A 21372-nucleotide genomic window follows, 5' to 3' on the forward strand; every position below is an offset into this window, starting at 1 on the left:
CACGCAGAGGGGCCTCATCTGCTACTGACGAGAGCGCTGCAGGGTTCTGCCACATTGTCCCATATCTGCAGCCTGCCCTGAGGACACTGTCAGTGTCCCTGTGAGGTGTGCCTTGTGTGGTGGATGTTATCTTTCCCATGGCAGAGCCTGTGTCATGAACAAAAGAGTGAATGTTCCTTTAGCAGTTCCTATATGGTAATGGAATTGCACCAAGTGCTTTACAAAACTGAATCAATCCCAACTCCTGGCAGATGCTGCCATTATTCGGACTTGAGAAAGCAGGAAACAAGTTCATGAAAGTTAAGTAACATGTTCCTTAGCTAGCTTGGTAATCTTCAGGACCGGACCACTCCAGTTCTAGAGCATGCTCCCTGCACTGTGCTCGGAGGGGTGACCCCACTGGGAACTGTGATGGAAGCTTGAGAAACTAGTCTGTTTTCAGTGGTAACACGTGGAATGGCTATGCCAGTGACTGTCCAAGTGTGGGCTGCCCCTTACCCCTGGACCCTCCCCACCTTGCTTCTCAGACTGATTTGTTGGTTACTTTTTGAATCCGCCATAATTTGTTTTCTTGCTGCCTTACAATACTGATTCTACACCACTGGTCCTTAACCTTGGTGTATTACAGTGGTTCTCAACCTTCCTAATGCCACAGCCCTTTAATACAGTTCCTGTGGGTTGCAACCCACAGGTTGAGAACCACTGGTGTATTATAATGTGTTAGAAAGTACAGGTGCCCAAGCCCACTGCCAGAGATGCAGATGTAATCGTCTGAGGTGGGATCCTGGCTTAGGTATTTTTCAAAAGCTCCCAGGAGATTCTCATGCTCAGCTGGGAATCGCTGCTCTACATCACAGAGTCGGCCACTCCTGAGCACCCAGCCTGTGCTGTGTCAGAGCAGCTTTAGTTGCCCTGATCATGTCTACTCTCCCTCTCTTTTTCTGGAGTCTTAGCTCTTTCTCTTCTTCCCGTATCCCGCCTCTAGCCCCCAATTCCAGACCCCAACAACATGCGGGACTTCGTCAGCTACCCCTCGGCCGGCAGTGAGCGGCTGCACTGCACCATGAAGCGCACGGAGGATGACCCCGAGGTGGGCGGCCCGTGCTACACGCTCTACCTTGAGTACCTGGGGGGGCTCGTGCCCATCCTCAAGGGGCGACGTATCAGCAAGCTGCGGCCGGAGTTTGTCATCATGGACCCTCGGACAGATAGCAAATCAGGTAGGCCTGCCAGAGGTTTGTTCTCGTGTGGTTGTGGGGTGTCATTCTTTACCCCTGTATAAAGGTAATGCCTGGGTATGAAATGCAGGCCTGTGCTGGCTAGGATGGAATATCCCCAAAGCTGCTGTATTTCCAGATGCTACGTAAGTGAGCAGTTCTCTGAATGGACTTTCTGATGGGTTTTTGCAATGTTCCATAGGCATCAGGTAGTCGGGGCTGTAGATGAAGGAAACATAGACTCTCAGTTAAGGAGAAGCTGGCACAGACCTCCTGGGAGTGACGGCTTCCTCTTACAGTTACCAAGTATTCATTGAGCACCTTAATGCAATATTGATATAATTGGAAAATAATAATGAGATATAGTTTCTGCCTTCCCAGAGTGGGCAATATAATTAAAATTTTCAAACCTTTAACTTACTCCTCGGCCTCCTGTTTCTGCCCCCACTAATCCACTATTAACTGCTGTATAGCTGATTACCAATGAAAATTTCTTGCTCATCCATAAAGATTCTGACATGATGAATCACCCATCCTTCTACAGCCTCTCCTGTGCTGCTTTTCATGGCTCAGTTAGTGTGTGCAGGCTGCTCACTGAACTCCTCTCTGGGATCCTACATTGTGAGGCTTCAGAAGGAAGGGTCTTCATTTTCTGTGCATGCTGCTTGGTGCAGGCCAGTGTCCATGCACCTGTCAATCCCCACCTACTCAAATGTTCTCCCTCTGAAACCTTCCCTGTTACTACTGCAGAGATGACCAGTACCACCTGAGGTACCCACTGTCCCCAAACGGCTGCTGTGTCCTGCTCTGCACACGTTGTCATTGTGCTACAGACTCTGCTTGCCCGCTGAATCCTGAGGGCCTGAGAGTAGATAACTGAGTCATTTTTGTGTCCCCCCCCCCCCAATGCTAGTGAGCACTTGACCTTGACACTGCATTGGCTGAGTTGGATTTGTTGCGTTAGTTTTCACTTTATACTTGCTCCCTCCGCTTCCTCACTCTGATCTAGTCTCCGGCCCCTCAGACTGGTCTCTGCCTTTCATTACATCCCCGAAACCAGTGTGGTAGTGGGGCATGCCACTGGCCGGTCATGGTAGCCTGCCCTAGACGGTTGCTTCGCCTCCCTCTCCTGTTCTTTTCTCATTCAGCATCTGTGACCACGCTCTGCTATCAGTGTTAACTGGATGAAGTCGAAAACAGCAACACTGTCCTTTTCAAAATTAGTTATTAGTCAGTTTTCTGTCTTTTGACTCATGTAACAAGCTAGTACCAATAGCAGAGAAAGCAAGAAGAATGGGGGCTGGTCAGGAGACAGAGGGAAAGGAGAGAGGGAAGACTCGGAAGGAAGGTGCAATGGGAAAACAGAGAGAGGTGGACATAGGAGGAAAGCCATGGTTAGAGATGATGGGGTGGGGGTGCGTGCCCCCATGTTCTCACTCATGCCAGCACCTCCAGGGCCTCCCTTGGATATGGCTTAGTAAAGTGGCTGAGATTTGATGTGGAAAATAGATGAAGAGCTCGTTTATCTCCCCGTGTGGATTGCCTGCTGAAGACGACCACTACGTACTGCAGGGCTCCAGGGCCGCAGCCTCCCAAGAGCCAGCTTTGCTGGAAGCCTGGGCCGCCTGCCTGAATGCCTATTTTTCCTTCCTGTTGACTTTGTCAGCCCAGAGCAAACCCAGACTAACTCAGTCGCTAGCAGTCCTTCGGGAAATGAGATGTTTTACTTTTATACTTCTTTATAATTAAAAGAAGTAAAAACTGTAAAGCAAAACAAATGAAATATTTAGTCAATGCTTGTCTTGTATGAGTACTTGAATCTCCTATGATTGCTAAGCAATACCAAGGTATTTTTGCTTTTGAGGTTAACTTCAGCACTTAAAAAGTTCAAATAACTTTTTTTCAAGATTTAAATAACTTCATGACTAAAATAGAAGGTGTGTCACAAGGCATAATACGAGTGACTAATTGCCAACTGAGCAGTATATAGAAACTATTTAGAAAAGGAAAATATTTCTAACGTTGAGTAGCCAGAAATTTCTCATCATGAGAAGCCGATTAGCTCCCATGAGCCACCACCACATCATTGTTTTTCAAAATGTGGCTCATGTACCACCACCACACAGACCACAGAGGCGCTTATTTAAATGCACATTCCTAGATCACCCCTTAGATCAGAGGTTCTCAACCTGTGGGTCGCGACCTTAGATGATGATTTGTTAGGGTTACGTTGGGGCCTGGACACATGTGACGTAATGATTCTCCCAGTGACTTTTATGCACTAAACTTTGCAATCCACTTTGGTAAATGTTGTTTGAGTGACTTGACAAACATGTTCCTCAGAATTACCAGTGTGTATTAAAGGCTTAATCACCAATGTGACTGTTTTTGGAGAGAGGACATTTAGGGGACATTAAAGTTAAATGAGGTCATAGAGTGGGTACTAATCTGGTGGAGCTTCTGGCCTATAAGAAGAGGAAGGGAGAGAGCTCTGTCTTTCCACGATCATTCACTGAGGAAAGGCTATGTGAGGAGACAGCCTAACGGTGACTATCTGCAAGCTAGGGAGTCCTCACCAGGAACCAGCTATGATGATGTCCTTGTCCTGGTGAGAGCCAGTTCCCTACAATACAACTCTTTAAGACAGGCTTGGTGGCTCCCACCTATAATCCGCCTCCCTCTAGGAGGCTGAGGGGTAAGGATCCATTGAACTGAAGAGTTCAAGACCAGCCTGAGCAAGGGCAAGACCAAGACCCTGTCTCTACTAAAAAAAAGAAAAATTATTTAGACATGGTGGCAGGTGCCTACAGTCCCAGCTACTCAGAAGGCTGCGGCAGGAGGATGGCTTGAGCATAGGAGTTTGAGGCTGCTGTGAGTTATGACGCCATGGCACTGTAGCTGGGAAAACAGAGTGAGACTGTCTCAAAAAAAAAAAAAAATCAATCAATCAGTCTTTTTCTACATAAACACACACGCTCCCCATATTGGTTTTGTTTCTCTGGAGGTCCCTGACTAATACAGATGTTACTGTCAAGAAGTGGATACATGAAGCCAGGCTAGGATCACACCTGTAATCCTAGCACTCTGGAAGGTCAAGACAGGAGGATTGAGGTCACGAGTTTGAGACTAGCCTGAGCTAGAGTGAGATGCTGTCTCTAAGAATAGCTGGGTGTTGTGATAGGATGCCTGTAGTCCCAGCTACTTGGGAGACTGAGGCAAGAGTATCACTAGAGCTGAAGAGTTTGAGGTTGTTGTGAGCTGTGAGCCACAGCATTCTATCCAGCATTCTAACAGACTCTGTCTCAAAAAAAAAAGGTAAAGAAAAAGAAGGGGGTGCAACAATAACTAATAGCTAAACATGTGGAAGAAACTTTGCAATAGGGGGATGGAGATCCTGGAAGAGTTTTGAGGTGCATACTAGAATACGGGTGTCAGGAAAATTCTGGTAAGGTCATGGTCAGAAATGAGGAACACATTGAAAATTGGAGGAAAAATGATCCTTACTATAAAGTGGCAAAGAATTTGGCTGTATTCTAGTGTTTTGTGAAAGACAGAACTCAACAAGCAATGAAATCCAATGTCTAAGCAAAATATTGGAGGAGCAGCTTGGTTGCTCTTGGCTGCTTATAGTAAAATGAGAAAGGAGAGAGATGAATTGAAAAAAGAAGTGTTAAGATTAAAGGATCCAGAATTTGAAGATTTAGAAAATTTTCAGGCTATTCAACACCAAGGAGGTGGTTGCACTGTCCCTTACAACGAGCTTGTGCAATTGTGCAAGCAGAAGCCCTGCCCTGCTGACCATCTGCAGTGGGCAGCTGGACATGGAATGAAGGAGGCATCTGCACTCCGTGGGTGTAACAAGCCAGAATGAGAGTGACTTAGCTGCTGGTGTGGCCTGTTCTTTAAGAAGAGGGGAAAGTGAACCTTGAAGGTGATTCTGAGATCAGAATCAGTTTTGACAGGCCAGATGGCCTTCACCTAGAACCTTGGAGGCAGAGCCCTAAGGTTGAGTCCCCTCCCTACAGCTGTGAGGGTGGTGCTGACACCTGTGTGAGCCTGGAGGGCAGAGCATGGAGCCAAAGGGAGTTGTACTCAAGCCTTAACCTCTAAAGGAACTTGCCTGCCAGGTTTTAGATTTGCTTGGGACCCATCAAGCCTTTCTTACTTCCGGTTCTCCCTTTTAGAATGTGAATGCCTGGCCCTTGTATTTGGAAGCATGTACCTTACCTGGTTGTGTGAGTTCACAGATGGAAAGCAACTCTAGGTCAGGGTGAATCAAGTCTCATCCGTATCTGATTTAGATGATACTTAAATGAGACTTTGGACTTTAGATTTCTGAGTTGATACTGGAGTAAGAATTTTAGGGCTGTTGGGACAGAATGAATGTGTTTTGTATAAGAAAAGATCCTGAATCTGGGAGGAGCAGGGGCAGAATGCTACAGACTGAATTGTTTCTCACCCACCCACCCCACCCCCCATCATATGTGGAAGTCCTCAATCCCAATGTGACTCTTTATGGAAATAGGACTTTCATGGGGAATTAAGGTTAATGAAGCCATAAGGATGGGATCCTAATCTGGAAGGATTGGTGACCATATAAGAGGAAGAGAGAGAGTGCTCCTGATGTACAGGCACAAGGTCAAGGTCTTCTGATCACATAGCAAGCCAGGAAGAAAGACCTTGCAGATTCTTACCATGCCAACACCCTAATCTTAGATTTTCAGCTTCCAGGACTATGAGAAAATCAGTTCTGGTGTTTAAGCCTGAGCCTAAGTTCTGGTATTTTGTTATGGCAGCCTGAGCAGACTAAGAACTTGCACACATGTTGAAGGGCTGTTAAAACAGCTTTTGAAGGTTTCTTTACCTGACCTCAAATTTATTACAAGGCTGTAGTAACCCAAAACAGCATGTACTAGTATAAAAATAGACACCCAGATCAATGGAGCAAAATAGAGAACCCAGAAATAAAGCCACATATCTATAGCCAATTGATCTTCGACAAAGCTAACAAAAATAGAAACTGAGGACAGGATACACTTTTCAATAAATGGTGCTGGGAAAAATTGGATTGCCATGTACAGAAGAATGAAACTTGACCCCCCATCTCTCTCTGTATACAAAAATCATCTTTTCTTTTTTTTTTTTTTGGCCGGGGCTGGGTTTGAACCCACCACCTCCGGCATATGGGACCAGCGCCCTACTCCTTGAGCCACAGGCACCGCCCATGTATACAAAAATCAACTCAAGATGGATCAAAGGTTTACATGTAAAACCTGAGACTATAGGCCAAGGCATGGTGGCTCTCGTGTAATCCCACTACTTTGAGTGGCTGAGACAGCAGGATCACTTAAAGCCCAGAATCAAGGTTATAATGGCTATGCCACTGCACTCCAGCTGGGCAACACTGACCCCTGTGTGTGTGTTTGTGTCTAAGGAAGAAAGGCAGACAGGTTAAAAATACTAGAAGAAAAGCTAGGATAACCTGGAAATTGGTCTAGGCAAAGAATTGATGACTAAGACCTCAAAAGCACATACAGCAAAAATAGAAGTATACAAATGGAATTTAGTTAAACTAAAAAGCTTCTGCATAGCACAAGAAATCCTCATCAGAGTAAACAACCTACAGAATGGGAGAAGATATTTGGAAACTATGTGCCTAACAGGGACTAATATCTAGAATTTACAAGGGACTCAACAATAATAAAAAAACCCAAATAATCCTATTAAAAAGTAGGAAAGTTTATGAATAGACATTTTTCAAAAGAAAACTACAAATAGCCAATAAGCATATGAAAAAATGTTCAACATCACTAATCATCAGAGAAATGCAAATTAAAACCACAATGAGATATTATCTTACACCAGTTAGAATGGCTGTTATTAAAAAAAAAGTCAAAAAGTAATAGACTTTGGCAAGGTGGAGAAAAAGGAACACTTAAACACTGCTGGTGGGAGTGTATAGTTTTCAAAGACCAATCCCAACTTTTGTTTTCCTGTCACTTGGATATTTATTTGCAGGATTCCATTATAAATTCAAAGTACAGAATCTCTAGAAGTCCAAGATACATCAAGATACATCCAGCCACCACCCTGGCCTTCCTGAGTGCTGATGTAATGTAAGGCAGTGGATTTCTAGTTGTGTTGATGCCAGAAGTCAGCATGGCACTGCCCACACTGAACCAGCAGGACATAGGCCATATATTCAGAAAGCACTTTCTTTTTCTCATGCCACCCTTTAAATCCTCATTGATTCTTTCAGGAAGTATTTGTCAAGTCCCAAGTGTTCTTGTCTCTGGAGTTACAGCAGAAAACAGCACAGAAACTTTCCTTCTCTGGTGGAGTTTACACCAGTTGGGAGACAGACAATAAAACAGTAATTATGATCAAGGAGAAAAGCAAAATGTCTGAGACTAACACTTGAGGGATCTTGGCATTGATGAGTAGTCAGGAGCTGAGTGGGTGATGCCTTAATGGATTTCCTCGGGTCAGGTCATGAACACATGGACACATTCTGCAGGCTCCCATGTGGGTTTCAATCATGGCTGAGCTTCCTTTGATCTAGTGACTCCTAAGCTAAATAATATAAAGCATTGCTCAGGCCACATGAATTAAGCCTTTTTATAATAGTTGATTGAACACAATGAATACCACAATAACTAGTTGGGTCCATGATCATAGTAAGGGGTGGGTGGGGGGCACAGCAGGCATAGCCTTCTGGAGCAGCACGCCCAGCCAGTTGTGCTCAGGGAAGCCCCTGTTCACAGATGTCGCCTCCACAGCTCAGAAACTTAGAGATTGGTTTGGATTGATAAACTCATCCTTTAAAATGTCAACAGTCCTTTCAAATGGTAAAATCACTCCCATACTATAAATTATTTTATTGTAATTGAATGATTCAGCTTTTTTTACCCAGTAAAGCCATTAGAGCCTTGAGGGAATGGGGGCTTAGTCAGAAAAACAAAGTAATTTTAAAGAATGGGGCCTTCACACTGAGTGCAAACCCAGAGGAGTTGTGGGTGTTTGGGTTGTGAAGGGATGTGGTAGTGGGGTGGGTGGGGTCATGAAGAAAGGCGGTGGGGGGTGGAGTGGGGGCGGGGGGAGTGAAGAAACTTCATAGAAGATGAGCTTTGTCTGCTCTGCAGTTTGGTGACTGCCTGGCTGTCTGTGCATCATCTCTGATCTTCTGCCTAATGGCCAGTTGACAAAATTGTCATGCAAGGCTTCTAATACAGGGTACCCTCAGAGGGACCCAAAGCCACCACTGAAAGTCCCCACTCCACAGATCTTCTTGCAGCCATTGCCCCAGGCAGGCAGGCAGCCCTGCTGGATAGAATAGCCAACCTCAGGGCAATGCTAGCTGACTGGCTGGCACTCAGATGTCAACTTCTGGGACACCTTGGATGGACCTATCTTTGTCAGGGCTCTAGGCTAAGCAAGCCTGGCAGTAACAAGAGCCTTCCTAGCCCAGAAGCAGATTCTCTGGGGGAATCGGTGAGTCAACAAGCCCCTAACTCAGTCTGGGTTCTGGGACTGCATGAAAGTCCGTACAGACCAAGATAGACAGACGCCTGTGTGTCCTCAGGCTTTTGGCAGACAGTGTCAGGCTATTTTGTACATTCCTTGAGGCATTCAAATCCCATGCCCATTTTGACAATGGTAGAAGTAATTGCCCATTTCTGCTTAGTAAATATAATAGCATAAAAATGTAAAAGAAAAAACAATGCTAAACTTTCTAGTTCAACGTCTAGATTTAAAATGATGGTCTGTAGACTCAGTCTATCCTTTAGTAATTATCATCGTTAGGGGGCTAATTGATACTACTTCCCTTAAATGTGCTGGTTGGTGTCTTACCAGATGAAATCTACGGGAATAGCTTGATTTCCACTGTGATCGACAGCTGCAACTGCTCAGACTCCAGTGACATCGAGCTGAGTGACGACTGGGCTGCCAAGAAATCTCCTAAAATCTCCAGAGCTAGCAAATCACCCAAACTCCCAAGGTAATCTCAGGGGTATTTGCTCTTTTTTTGTGCCTCTAAATATGTCTCTGTGCCTCCAACAGAATCTCATTAAAACCTACCTTTCCGGGCTGCGCCTGTGGCTCAAGGAGTAGGGCGCCGGTCCCATATGCCAGAGGTGGCGGGTTCAAACCCAGCCCCAGCCAAAAAAAAAAAAAAAAACCCACCTTTCCTTCTGGCAGATTCTACTTGGAATTTTTTTCTTTTTCTTTCTTTTTTCCTCCTTTCGGGATAGAAAGAGACATCTGGTAGGAAGTTTGCTAAACCCTGAGAGCTTCCCTAGGTTAGCAGTTATCAGGAGTAGAAGGAGGAAGGACCTTTCTCTGACTTGCTTGGTTTTTCTTTGAATTTGGGAAAAGGAAGGAAACGCTTTTGTAATGGATATACGGTGTTGAAGAGAATGCCAAATTAAATGCTAATAATGATATAATTGGGAAACTAATAGTCAACTTTAAAAAAAATTGGATCTAAGGATTAGCCCTAAAGACAGAAAGCTGAGAGTAGATGAAGGGCTGCAGTGTGGTGGACGGGGTGGGCGGGGCTTCATTAAGATCTCACTGAGCGTTAACCCCGTGATGCTGTACAAAGTTAAGGAATGAGCTATGTGTAGATACTCACACGCCCAAATCTCAAACACCTAGCTTGTCCTGCCGTTCCTGTACAAGTGTGTCCCCACCCAGTTCAGGTATGAACTTCTTTCACCATAGGTTAGTTTTACTTTGCTTAAACTTTATATAAATGGAATAAAGAATATGTACTCTTTGCATCTGGATTTTTTTTTTTTTTTTGCTCAAAATGATGATTTTGAGATTCATTCATGTTGCATGTGTCAGTGGTTTGGTTTTCTTTATTGTTCTGGTTTTCCATTGTAATAAATATATTGATTTGTTTATTTTGTTTACAAATCAATAGATATTTGGTAGTATCCAGTTTGGGGCTATCATGAATAAATGCATTATAAATACAAGTGTTCTGATACAAGTCTTTCTTGTTACCCACTGATTTCCTTTGGGTATTTGGTTGTATGGGAGTTGCAGGGTCATAGGTTAGATACATGTTGAACTTTCTCAGAAACTGCAAAGCAGTACCCTAAGGTGACTGTGCCAATTTAAATTCCTACAAGAGTTCCAGCTGCTTCCATTCTCACCTATACCCGTGCTGTCATTTAAGAAAAATAATTTTAGGCTCGGCACCCATAGCTCAGTGGTTACGGCGCCGGCCACATATACCGGGACTGGCGGGTTCAAACCCGGCCCGGGCCTGCTAAACAACAATGACAACTACAACAAAAAAATAGCTCGGCATTGTGGCAGGTGCCTATAGTCCCAGCTACTTGGGACACTGAGGCAAGAGAATCACTTAAGCCCAAGAGTTAGAGGTTGCTGTGAGCTGTGATGCCATAGCACTCTACCGAGGGTGACATACTGAGACTCTGTCTCAAAAAGACTCGAATCTAGAATACATAAAGAACTCTTACCACTCAATAAAAGAAAAATAACCCAATACAAATTGACAAAAGACTTTGAATAGACTTCATAAAAGATAATTAAATGGCCAATAAACATAACAAGCCACTAAGCAGCATCATCCATCATCAGAGATATCTGAATTAAACTATAATGAGATATCACTATACACCCCCTAGAGTGGGTTAAAAAAAAAAAAAAAAAAAAGCTCAGTGCAACCTCAAACTCCTGGACTCAAGCAATCCTCTTGCCTCAGCCCTCAGGGTAGCTGAGACTACTGGTGCACACCACAATATCTAGCTAATCTTTTCTATTTTTAGTATAGATGAGGTCTCACTGTTGCTCAGGCGGGTGTCAAACTCCTGACTTCAAGTGGTCCTCCCACCTCAGTCTCCCGGAGTGTTAGAATTACAGGCCTCGAGAGCCACTGTGCCTGATCTAAAATTCTTTTCTATTTTCTTTTTGTATTGCCCTCTAGTCTGGTATCTGAAGGTTCTCTTTTGTGGTTAGTGCTCTTTATGTCTTGTTAGGAAGTGTTTGTCCTCCCTCAGGCTGGAAGCCATCCTCAGGTCTCCTCAGAGCTTGTAGCCTTTGTTTGCACTTGTGCCTGCGGTATAAATCAGGGCTAGATACTCATTTTTTTCTATGTGGGTATCTAGTTGCTTTACCAATTTGATTGATTTTTTCATCTTTATTCTGAAGCTTATGAAAATCACACATAAAAATACAAACTTTTCTGTATGACCACAGCTTATGACATTTTCTTCATTAAATTTTATTGTATTTTTTTTTTTAATTTTAGAAACAGCATCTTGCTCTGTACCCAGGCTAGAGTACATTGGTATAATCACAGCTCACTGCAGCCTCTAACTCCTGGGCTCAAGTGATCCTCCTGTCTTGGACTCCCAAGTACCTGAGACCCCGGGTGCATGCCAACACAACCAGCTAATTTTTTTATTTTTTATTTTTGTAGAGACAGGGTCTCGTTGTGTTGCCAAGGCTGGTCTGGAACTCCTGCCTTCAAATGATCCTCCTGCCTTGGCCTTTAAAGTACTGGGTTTGCGGGTGTGAAGCACAGAGCCCAGCAGCCCGTATTCCTTTTCATAACACTGTCTGTGCAGTAGTCTGATGTGAAATATGTAGGTCTCTGTGTTATAAATACAGGGACTTAGAAACAGAGATGTAACCTGGGATCAGAAAGCATTAAAAAAACTTTAGATTCACTCCTTTGATTTAAATATTACAAATGATGTAATGCCAGATGAATCTGTTGAAATCCAAGTAATCATAGAAGGAAATCCTTGTGGCCATACGCTGAGAAATGTCTCCTCCCAGCTGCCATTTTCCCAGGACCAATAGTGTAAACCCTGGCAGAAGGAATGTGGACATTTCCAAACTTAGCATAAGTGAGTAGAAAGTGAAAGTGAATTCTCTGGGATTGTTTTAAATGACTCACTTGATTTTAACTCAGTATATTTTTAAATACATGTTATTTGATACACAACTTTCATTCTTTTCTCATGTTGATAATGCAAAAGCAGGGAATAATTTATTAAATTGGAGCCTTTTGTCACCGAGAATACAGTGTCTTAGCTCACTGTCTAGAGAGGGAAGAGGAGGATTTTGTGTCTCCCAACTCTCCTGCTACAGGCACCTGAGCCCGCCTGGCCTTGTCTCCCCAGGATCAGCATCGAGGCTCGCAAGTCTCCCAAGCTGCCCCGGGCTACTCCAGAGATCTCCCGTTCTCCTCGGCTGCCTATGCGCAAGCCCTCCATTGGCTCACCCAGCCTAACACGGAGAGAGTTTCCTTTTGAAGACATCACTCAGGTAGGAGCACAAAGCTGGCACACCACTCTCCCCTCCTCAGTGGGGGTGTGGTGGTGGCTGAACACATGGAGCCCACTTCCTTCTCAGCTGGCATGCCCTGTCCCCCACCCCCACTGCACGAAGGCCCCGTGGGCCCTTCCACACACCCACAGGCTGTCTCTGCTGCTGCAGGAATCATCCTCAAGTGGAGAGGTGTCCACACATCACCTGTGCCCTCTCAAGCCAGTTCTTGTTCTGCAGTGATGCCCCAGTGCCTGTGGGTAAGAACCCCTGGCCACAAATCTCCAGAGCTTGACCCAGTCTGCCTTTCCCTCCCAGACTCTTGATGCCCACACCCACCTCCAGGTGCTCCAGCCACACCCACCTCTGCCCTCTCCCTGGGTCACCCTCTCCATCTGCTCACCCTTGTTTCTACCCTGGTGCTTCTAGACCCAACTCCAGTGCCCCCTCCGTAGAGAAGGCTTCCTGCCCTGGCCCAGCCACAGTACACCAGCAGGTCTGGCACACAGATTCCTTTTCATACTCCTCCGGGGCTTCTCTGCACACAGATCATTACCGGTTTCCAGTATAGCTTCCTAGGGGCTATATTTTTTCCGTCTTAATTTTTACCCTTGATGTATATGTACACACAAGTACACACAACATTTTCTCTCTTGCTCTCTCTTGCCCTCTTCACCCTCCCCCTCTCTCTGTCTCTATCTCTCCCGCTCTGTTCCTCTCTCTCCCCTTCTGCCCCTCTCCCTCTCTCTCCTTCTCTCTCCCCCCCACCACCTTCTCTCTCCCTCCACCTTCTCTTTGGGAGGCATAGTATTAATGTTTTAAATTTTTTGAATTGAATGAGGAAACAGATAATGGAGTAGTTTCATGACGTAATGCCAGCTGATGTTTCTAGGAGAAATATCGAGGATAAAAATGGATTCGATTATGGTACTCTCTTTAGTCCAGTGATTGGGGGAAAAGAAGGGTGAAGAAATATGTGTCCAAATCACTTTGGTGGCCCCTTTAAACCGCACACATGGCCATGCTGGTTCACAGCCAGCCCTTACTCCCAGTTCAGTTCGCCTGATGCTCTGGGTGCTTATGTGTTAGCTCTAGTTAGCTCTGATCTTAAAAATAGTACAATGAGGTTGGGAATGAGTATTTCTGGCAGCGCACACACTTTTAGCTTTTTAAGCAATAAATGTTAACATTGCTGATAAGTGACCGGTAGAAAAGTAGGGCAATATCTTGTGATTCTTCATTTTTCTTTCATTTTCTCCCCACAGCACAACTATCTTGCTCAGGTCACGTCTAACATCTGGGGAACCAAATTTAAGATTGTGGGTTTGGCTGCCTTCCTGCCAACCAATCTCGGTGCAGGTAAGGCCTCATCCTATTTTTGCACAGTCTCCAGTTCACCCTTCACCAGCTAAAAGTAAAAGATGAACAGCAACATGTCAGCGTGTATTTACTCCAAACCTTGACTCTAGTAGAATTATCACTCAAATTGGTTTTTTGCCAGTAGCATTTTCATTTTTTCTATATAAGCCTTTTCTTTTAAAAAGAAATATAGAAGTAACCAAAATCTCTATCAAAGCTCTCAGAGATTTCTAGACATTTTGACCTCTAGGCCTTTCCTGTGGGCAGATTTTGGTACTGGTATGTGTAGGTTCTTGAGTCAAAAGAAACTCCTCCAGAGAAAGTACAGAAGAAGGCATCAAAGACTCCGAAGAAGAAGACTCTTAGTACAGTTCTTAGTGGTAAAGTTTATACACTTTATTCCTCAGTACCAGATACATATCCTGCCCATGACAAGGGAAAGGAAACTGATTTTAACCTACTGCGAAACTTAAAGTCAGATTCGTTATTTTTATTTTGTCTCATCCAAATATTTTAGTTGCAACCTAGGCCTTCTCCTAAATGTCTCAGATAATCAAATTAAATCTCAGAGTTTAAAAGTATTATGTGGAAGTTCCCTATAAACGGTATCCTGATCATTAAAAATTTTTTTTTCTTTTTTAGACAAGAGTCTCATCTTTTGCCAGGCTAGAGTGCCATGGCATCAGCCTAACTCATAACAACTTCATACTCTTGGGTTTAAGTGATCATTCTGCCTCAGCCTCTTGAATAGCTGGAACTATAGGTACCCGCCACAATGCCCCCTAGTTTTTCTATTTTTAGTAGAGACAGAGTCTCTCTCTTGCTTAGGCTGGTATTGAACTCCTGAGCTCAAGGGATCCACCTGCCGCAGCCTCCCAGAGTGCTAGGATTAACACACATGAGCCATCACATCCAGCTTTCTGATCATTAAATTGAAGCGGAAAGTCCATGAAACAGTAATCCAGCCCTAAATAAAGGCAGAGCCTATTTCTCCTCCATGCTGTGTCACCTTCAGCTTACAGTGGCTTTCAGATAGCGTCTGCCCGAGGTTCTTCTGAGCGTGACACTTTAGTTATGACTAAATTAGCTATCTGATCACAAGTGATGTTTTTTAAAAATATGTTTTTTATACTCTAGCTCATTCCAAAAAAGGAGTTCAGTCTAAAATATGTTTTTAATATTCAAAATTTGTAATTTTTTAGATAAACCACTGGCAATGTAGTTGAGCTAGATAGACCAGGAATTTTCTGTCACTGAACCCAGACCCATGGCGGGAGTGGCCACACTAAGTGCTAGGGAGAGACGGAGAGCTGCCCCCCACCCTCAGGACTGGACTCTGCCTGGGCAGGTCTGTCTTCAGATGGCAGGAGAAGCGCACCCTCTATTTCTCTCTCTGTGACTCTGTGACACTTTGGCTGTCCTTGGCATGTCTTTGTTAACCGTGCCCTTCTTCCTCTCCACCAGTAATCTATAAAACCAGCCTCCTGCATCTCCAGCCGCGGCAAATGACCATTTATCTCCCAGAAGTTCGGAAGATTTCCATGGACTATATTAATTTACCTGTCTTCAACCCAAATGTTTTCAGTGAAGATGAAGATGACTTACCGGGTATGTTCACATACATGAACTTGTCTGTCATACCCTTCTTGTAGACTGCAAGAGGGACAGAGTGGGAAGTGGTTGAGGACCACAGCCTGCTACCTGGGTTTGGAAAATTCCCACCCGCCTCAGTGAGGCATACAGATGCTGTGGCACATAACAAGAGAAAGGTCACAAATTGGCACCAATTGGGGGAGCAGAGAAGCTACCAGAGCATGATGGCTAAGATGGCAGGTTCCTCACGCTCATAGAGCACTTTTAACATCACCTTCTGTCCTTGCAGTAATGCCCTTAGTCATGTGGCCACATAAAGACAAGTTAGGAGAAACAATCAGGACTAAATAAAATCAGAACTGAAGCCCAGGCTTGTAGGTCCAGGCATGCCTTTATCCTGTCAGTCCCTGCTTAGAGAGTACCTCACTCTGCTGGTCTCAAATCTGCATTGTCCCCAGGATGCAAAGCCTTTGCATTTAAACACCAGTCTTCTGCTGTGCGTAGTGTCTTGGTCTGAGCTAAAGGTATAAAATTTAGTACATGTTTTTGAAGTTCCAGTTTACAAATAGTAAATATCTATATCATCTTATGTGAAGTGTTTCCAAGTGGGGTGATTCTTAAAGGGCCCTACTTTGGTAGATTAGAATGATTTCTAATTAGTCTGCCAATTAGTTACATATAATCATTTTCAGTTACTCAAGGGCACTTGAAAATCATGTGTTTTTCTCAGTAGAAGTCTGCCTGGAATTGTATAGGTGCAGAGACTCTTCTGCTCCCCTCCAGACAAGCTCTAGAGTACCCTGTTTCTGAGCCATAAGAACCCCAGGGCCACAACTTCTCCTCCATCTGAATGTCCGTTACCTGGGAGACTCTGGTCCCAGAGATGGGACATGGAGGGAAGCACATTTCAACTTGGGCTGTGCGCCTCGCTTTTGCTTTGAACTTGAGGGAGTTGTTTACCTTCTCTTAGCTCAGGTTTCCTACCTGAAAGGTGATTGCTGTACTGCCAACAGCAGCCATTTTCGCTTCTCTGGTGGTGGAGGAAATGTTCTAGACCCAAGCCACACTAAAAGGCAGGGTTGTGCAGCCATGTAAGTGCCTATAACTTGGTGAAGGCCCACCTACCTGGGTTTTATAGCACATCCCTTGCTATTCAGAAACTTGAATTCAGAATGTTTAGAACTTTACACTTTTTTTGGCCTTCCCTGTTCTCTCAGAACGTGACCAACACAACTCACTCTGGTATTCAGCTGCCGCCGCCACTGTTATAGTCTGTGGCTCCCAGTGAGAGGAGGGAACTCATTGTCTCAGGGCTTAGATTTCGTGGTGGTGATGCAACAGGGAGACTTTGCTCCTGGAAAGGGGAAGATGCCTGCTGTCAGTGTTCCATGCACGTAAGGGGACAGGCGGAAGAGGGATCTGAGCCAGGACCGGGATTTGTGCAATGGAGAATAGTTACGTCTTGCTAGAGGACCCCAGTAAAGGAGAGAGGGCCAGTTACAGGCACCAAGGGCAAGGTGAAACTTTCTGTACACTAGCTGGCTTTTTTCCATAGTGATTTTGGTAGAAGGCCAACCAGCCATTACAATTAGCCCATTAAATCATATTTCCTGACCACGTCCTAGCTGCCAGATAGTACTTGGCACTATGCTTCCAGCTTCTGGATTGGTGGTGCTTTTCTTGGAGGGAGGAGCCACAGAGTGACTCAGCAGTGCCCAGAGGAGCCAAAGCAGGTGCACAGTGGGTGCCTGACATCGGGCAGTGCTGGCTGTGCTTTGAGCACCTGTGTGCGGGCCGCTGTTAGGGTGCACAGTCCTGGACCGCTCAGTACCAACAGGCTGTGTTTACAGGGCTTTGTTCTGTATGGCACTACCTTTACTGTTTGAAATGCTGGAAAGCAGATAAATTAGGAAATGATTCTTTACCTAACAGTTAGATTTGCTGTAAGATTCTTTTTATTGGTTTCTCTACTACATTTTATGTGATTCTATTTAGAGAAAGTTAATTTATATACACATTTCATATACACATCTGTTGTGTGACACTTCACACACTCAGTCAAGGCTGAGCCGACTCAGAGGCACAGGCGTGGTGAATCCTCGGTGGGGTGTCATGCTGCACTGTTGCCCTCTTCCTGCATAAAAAGCTGGGTGTGTTATGAATATCATCAGTAAAAAGCTTCTTTAAATAGTTAATGATTTGTGGTGGTACCATTGAGGTACATGGCGCCAAATTCCAAAGGTTCAAAAAGAAAAAAAAATAAGAGCTCTGACTGCTCCTTAGTCAGCTGCTAGCATCTGGCAGGCTGCCCTGCAGAACCCCTAACTTTGTCACAATCCACCTTTCCCCAGCAGGCATGACTTAGTCTCCAGCAATTGTATTTTGTACACAAAAGGACCATTGAGTCCAGATACTGCTTCTCCTCACTTAGTTCGTGGCAGTGTCTCACAAGCAGTTCCTTTCTCTAATTTCTTTTCAGTGACAGGAGCATCTGGTGTCCCTGAGAGCAACCCGCCTTGCACAGTGAATATCCCTATTGCACCGATCCACAGCTCGGCTCAGGCTATGTCCCCCACACAGAGCATAGGGCTGGTGCAGTCCCTGCTGGCCAATCAGAACGTGCAGCTAGACGTCCTGAGCAACCCCACGACAGCCGCAGGGGCAGCAGAGCATGTGAGTGATGGTGCCACCCAGTACCCAGTCCCCAGTCGGTACTGCAGTCCTGGCCAGGTGATTTTTGGAGGCGTGGAAATGGGCCGAATCGTTCCAAACCCTCCTCACCTGTCCCTGCCACTGCCACCCCAGGGGCCGGTACAGATGCCTGTGGCAAGCCATGGTGATCGCGACCACGAGCACCTACCAAAGTCAGGCAAGGCCCTGAGGCCAGCGCCACAGCTGGCAGCTGAAGGGGATGCTGTGGGCTTTAGTGCCCCCCAGGAAGTCCAGGTGACAAAGATGAACCCTCCACCCCCGTACCCAGGAACCATCCCGGCTGCCCCCACCACAGCAGCGCCCCCACCCCCTCTGCCGCCACCACAGCCCCCTGTGGATGTGTGCTTGAAGAAGAGCGACTTCTCCCTCTACCCCACGTCAGCGCACTACCAGCCGCCCCTAGGCTACGAGAGGATCACCACCTTTGACAGCAGCGGCAATGTGGAGGAGGTGTGCCGGCCTCGCACCAGGATGCTCTGCTCCCAGAACACCTACACTCTCCCTGGCCCAGGCAGCTCAGCCACCTTGAGGCTCACAGCCACTGAGAAGAAGGTTCCTCAGCCCTGCACCAGTGCCACTCTGAACCGCCTGACCATCCCTCGCTACTCCATCCCACCTGGGGACCCACCCCCGTATCCTGAAATTGCTAGCCAGCTGGCCCACGGGCGGGCTGCTGCCCAGAGACCTGACAGCAGCCTTATCCACGCTACCCTGCGGAGGAACAACCGAGAGGCCACGCTCAAGATGGCCCAGCTGGCCGACAACCCTCGAGTTCCCCTACAGCCCCCTGCCAAGCCCAAGGGCGGGTCTCTGGGAGCAGTAGCACAGCTCCCGGCCCGGCCCCCACCCGCCCTATACACCTGTAGCCAGTGCAGTAGCACGGGGCCTGGCTCACAGCCCGGAGCTGCCCTGGCCCATGCTGTCAGTGCCTCCCCGCTGGCCTCCCAGTCCTCCTACAGCCTCCTGAGCCCACCCGACAGTGCCCGTGACCGCACTGACTATGTCAATTCAGCCTTCACGGAGGACGAGGCTCTGGCCCAGCACTGTCAGCTTGAGAAGCCCCTGAAGCACCCCCCTCTGCCTGAAGCTGCTGTCACCATGAAACGGCCACCCCCTTACCAGTGGGACCCCATGTTGGGTGAGGACATTTGGGTTCCTCAAGAAAGGACAGTGCAGACTGTGGTGCCCAACCCTTTAAAATTGTCCCCTCTGATGCTCAGTCAGGGCCAGCACCTGGATATGTCCCGAGTGCCCTTTGTCTCCCCCAAGTCTCCCGCCAGCCCCACTGCCACTTTCCAGACAGGCTATGGGATGGGAGTGCCGTATCCAGGAAACTACACCAACCCCCCTCTGCCTGGAGCACAGGTTCCCTGCTCTCCCAAAGATGCCCTGTCCCCAACACAGTTTGCACAACAGGAGCCTGCTGTTGTTCTCCAGCCAGTGTACCCCCCCAGCCTCTCCTACTGCACCTTGCCCCCCATGTACCCAGGAAGCAGCACGTGCTCCAGTTTACAGCTGCCACCTGTCGCCTTGCACCCATGGAGTTCCTACAGCGCCTGCCCACCTGTGCAGAACCCCCAGGGCACGCTCCCCCCCAAGCCACACTTGGTGGTGGAGAAGCCCCTGGTGTCCCCTCCACCCCCAGACCTCCAAAGCCACATGGGCACTGAAGCGATGGTAGAGACCACTGACAACTTCCAGGAAGTCCTCTCCTTGACAGAAAGCCCGGTCCCGCAGAGGACAGAAAAATTTGGAAAGAAGAACCGGAAGCGCCTGGACAGCCGAGCAGAGGAAGGAAGCATGCAGGCCATCACGGAGGGCAAGGTGAAGAAGGAGACGAGGACTCTGAGCGACTTTAACGCCCTTATCTCTAGCCCCCGCCTGGGCAGAGACAAGAAGAAAGTGAAGAGTCAGAAGGACCAGCTGAAGTCCAAGAAGTTGAATAAGACCAATGAGTTCCAGGACAGCTCGGAGAGTGAGCCTGAGCTGTTCATCAGCGGGGATGAGCTGATGAACCAGAGCCAGGGCAGCAAAAAAGGCTGGAAGAGCAAGAGGACACCGCGGGCCACCAGCGAGCTGGAGGAGTCCCGGTGCCGCCGGGCCAGTGAGAAGGAGGACGGGCGGCTGGGCAGCCAAGGTTTTGTGTACGTGATGGCCAACAAGCAGCCCCTGTGGAATGAGGCCACCCAAGTGTACCAGCTGGACTTTGGAGGGCGGGTGACCCAGGAGTCAGCCAAGAATTTCCAAATCGAGTTGGAAGGGCGGCAGGTAAGACCCACAGGGCTGGGGAGGCTGTCAGGGCCTGACCTTCAAGGAACAAAATGGGAAATACAGAGGACAACTGGTGTCCCTGCGTGGAGCCAGTTGTGGTTAGGATTTCAGTGTGGCCGTGCTGCCCTGTACTGACCGTTAACCCAAGGACTGCACTTCCCCAGTACTTAAAGTCATGATTCTCTGAGGCCTAACAGGAAAGCTGGCTGCCCTGCACACCCAGGGGTGGGAGCATCCCGCTCTTTTTTTTCTGGTATCTGTTGTCATATTCACAAAGAACGTGCTTGTACTCTAGTCATTGACTTTTCTGCTTTTAGTGTCATATAGTGACTTCTTTCTGGGGAACATGAGGGCAAGTTCTCCTCACCCCACCCTTCCCACAGGTACCCTGTAGCCTGGCAGTCCTACGTCAGTCCATGGTCATTGGTTACCTCGTGGTGCTAGTAAACAGGAGTCCCAGCTGAGCCACGTATTGTGGTCTGTTACATTTCCTTTTTTGTGTTTTTTCCCCTAGACATATTAATTGCCTGGTTGTTGTTGTTGTTTTTTTGCCTGTTTCTCTATGTATTTAGGTCACTCCCCGAGGCCCCCGAGGTTGATCTCCTAGTGTTTGCCAGCTCTTCCTGCTGGACCTGAATGGCTGCCCCGGGATTCCCTTCATGCAGGCTCTTTTCACCCCTCATACTTAAGTTCACTTCTGTGTTAATTCACTCAACAGACATTTGTCAAGTTGCTGTGCACCTGGCAGTACTCTAAGGCAAAGGTCCGCAAACTGGCCCAAGGGCCTGCCTGGGCTGCTGCCACTTTTTGTAAATGAATTTTAATGGAATACAGCCACACCCATTCACTTAAGTACCCTGCATGGGTGCTTTCATCCTACAGTAGGAGAGTTGAGTAATCGTGACCCACA

At 46.8% G+C, this 21372-nt stretch overlaps 1 protein-coding gene across 2 annotated transcripts in view; it reads left to right on the plus strand.

The window, feature by feature from the left end:
• Window positions 1-21372, plus strand: part of TULP4 (TUB like protein 4) — a 258940-nt gene that overhangs the window by 233151 nt on the left and 4417 nt on the right. For both annotated transcript variants that reach the window (XM_053591576.1, XM_053591577.1), the window contains 6 exons: window positions 986-1220; window positions 9072-9216; window positions 12383-12527; window positions 13793-13886; window positions 15351-15494; window positions 17959-20459. In XM_053591576.1, coding sequence (XP_053447551.1) covers window positions 986-1220; window positions 9072-9216; window positions 12383-12527; window positions 13793-13886; window positions 15351-15494; window positions 17959-20459 — 3264 coding nt within the window. The remainder of the gene's footprint in view (window positions 1-985; window positions 1221-9071; window positions 9217-12382; window positions 12528-13792; window positions 13887-15350; window positions 15495-17958; window positions 20460-21372) is intronic.

Source organism: Nycticebus coucang, chromosome 5 (assembly GCF_027406575.1).
Source record: "Nycticebus coucang isolate mNycCou1 chromosome 5, mNycCou1.pri, whole genome shotgun sequence".
Lineage (NCBI taxonomy): Eukaryota > Metazoa > Chordata > Mammalia > Primates > Lorisidae > Nycticebus > Nycticebus coucang.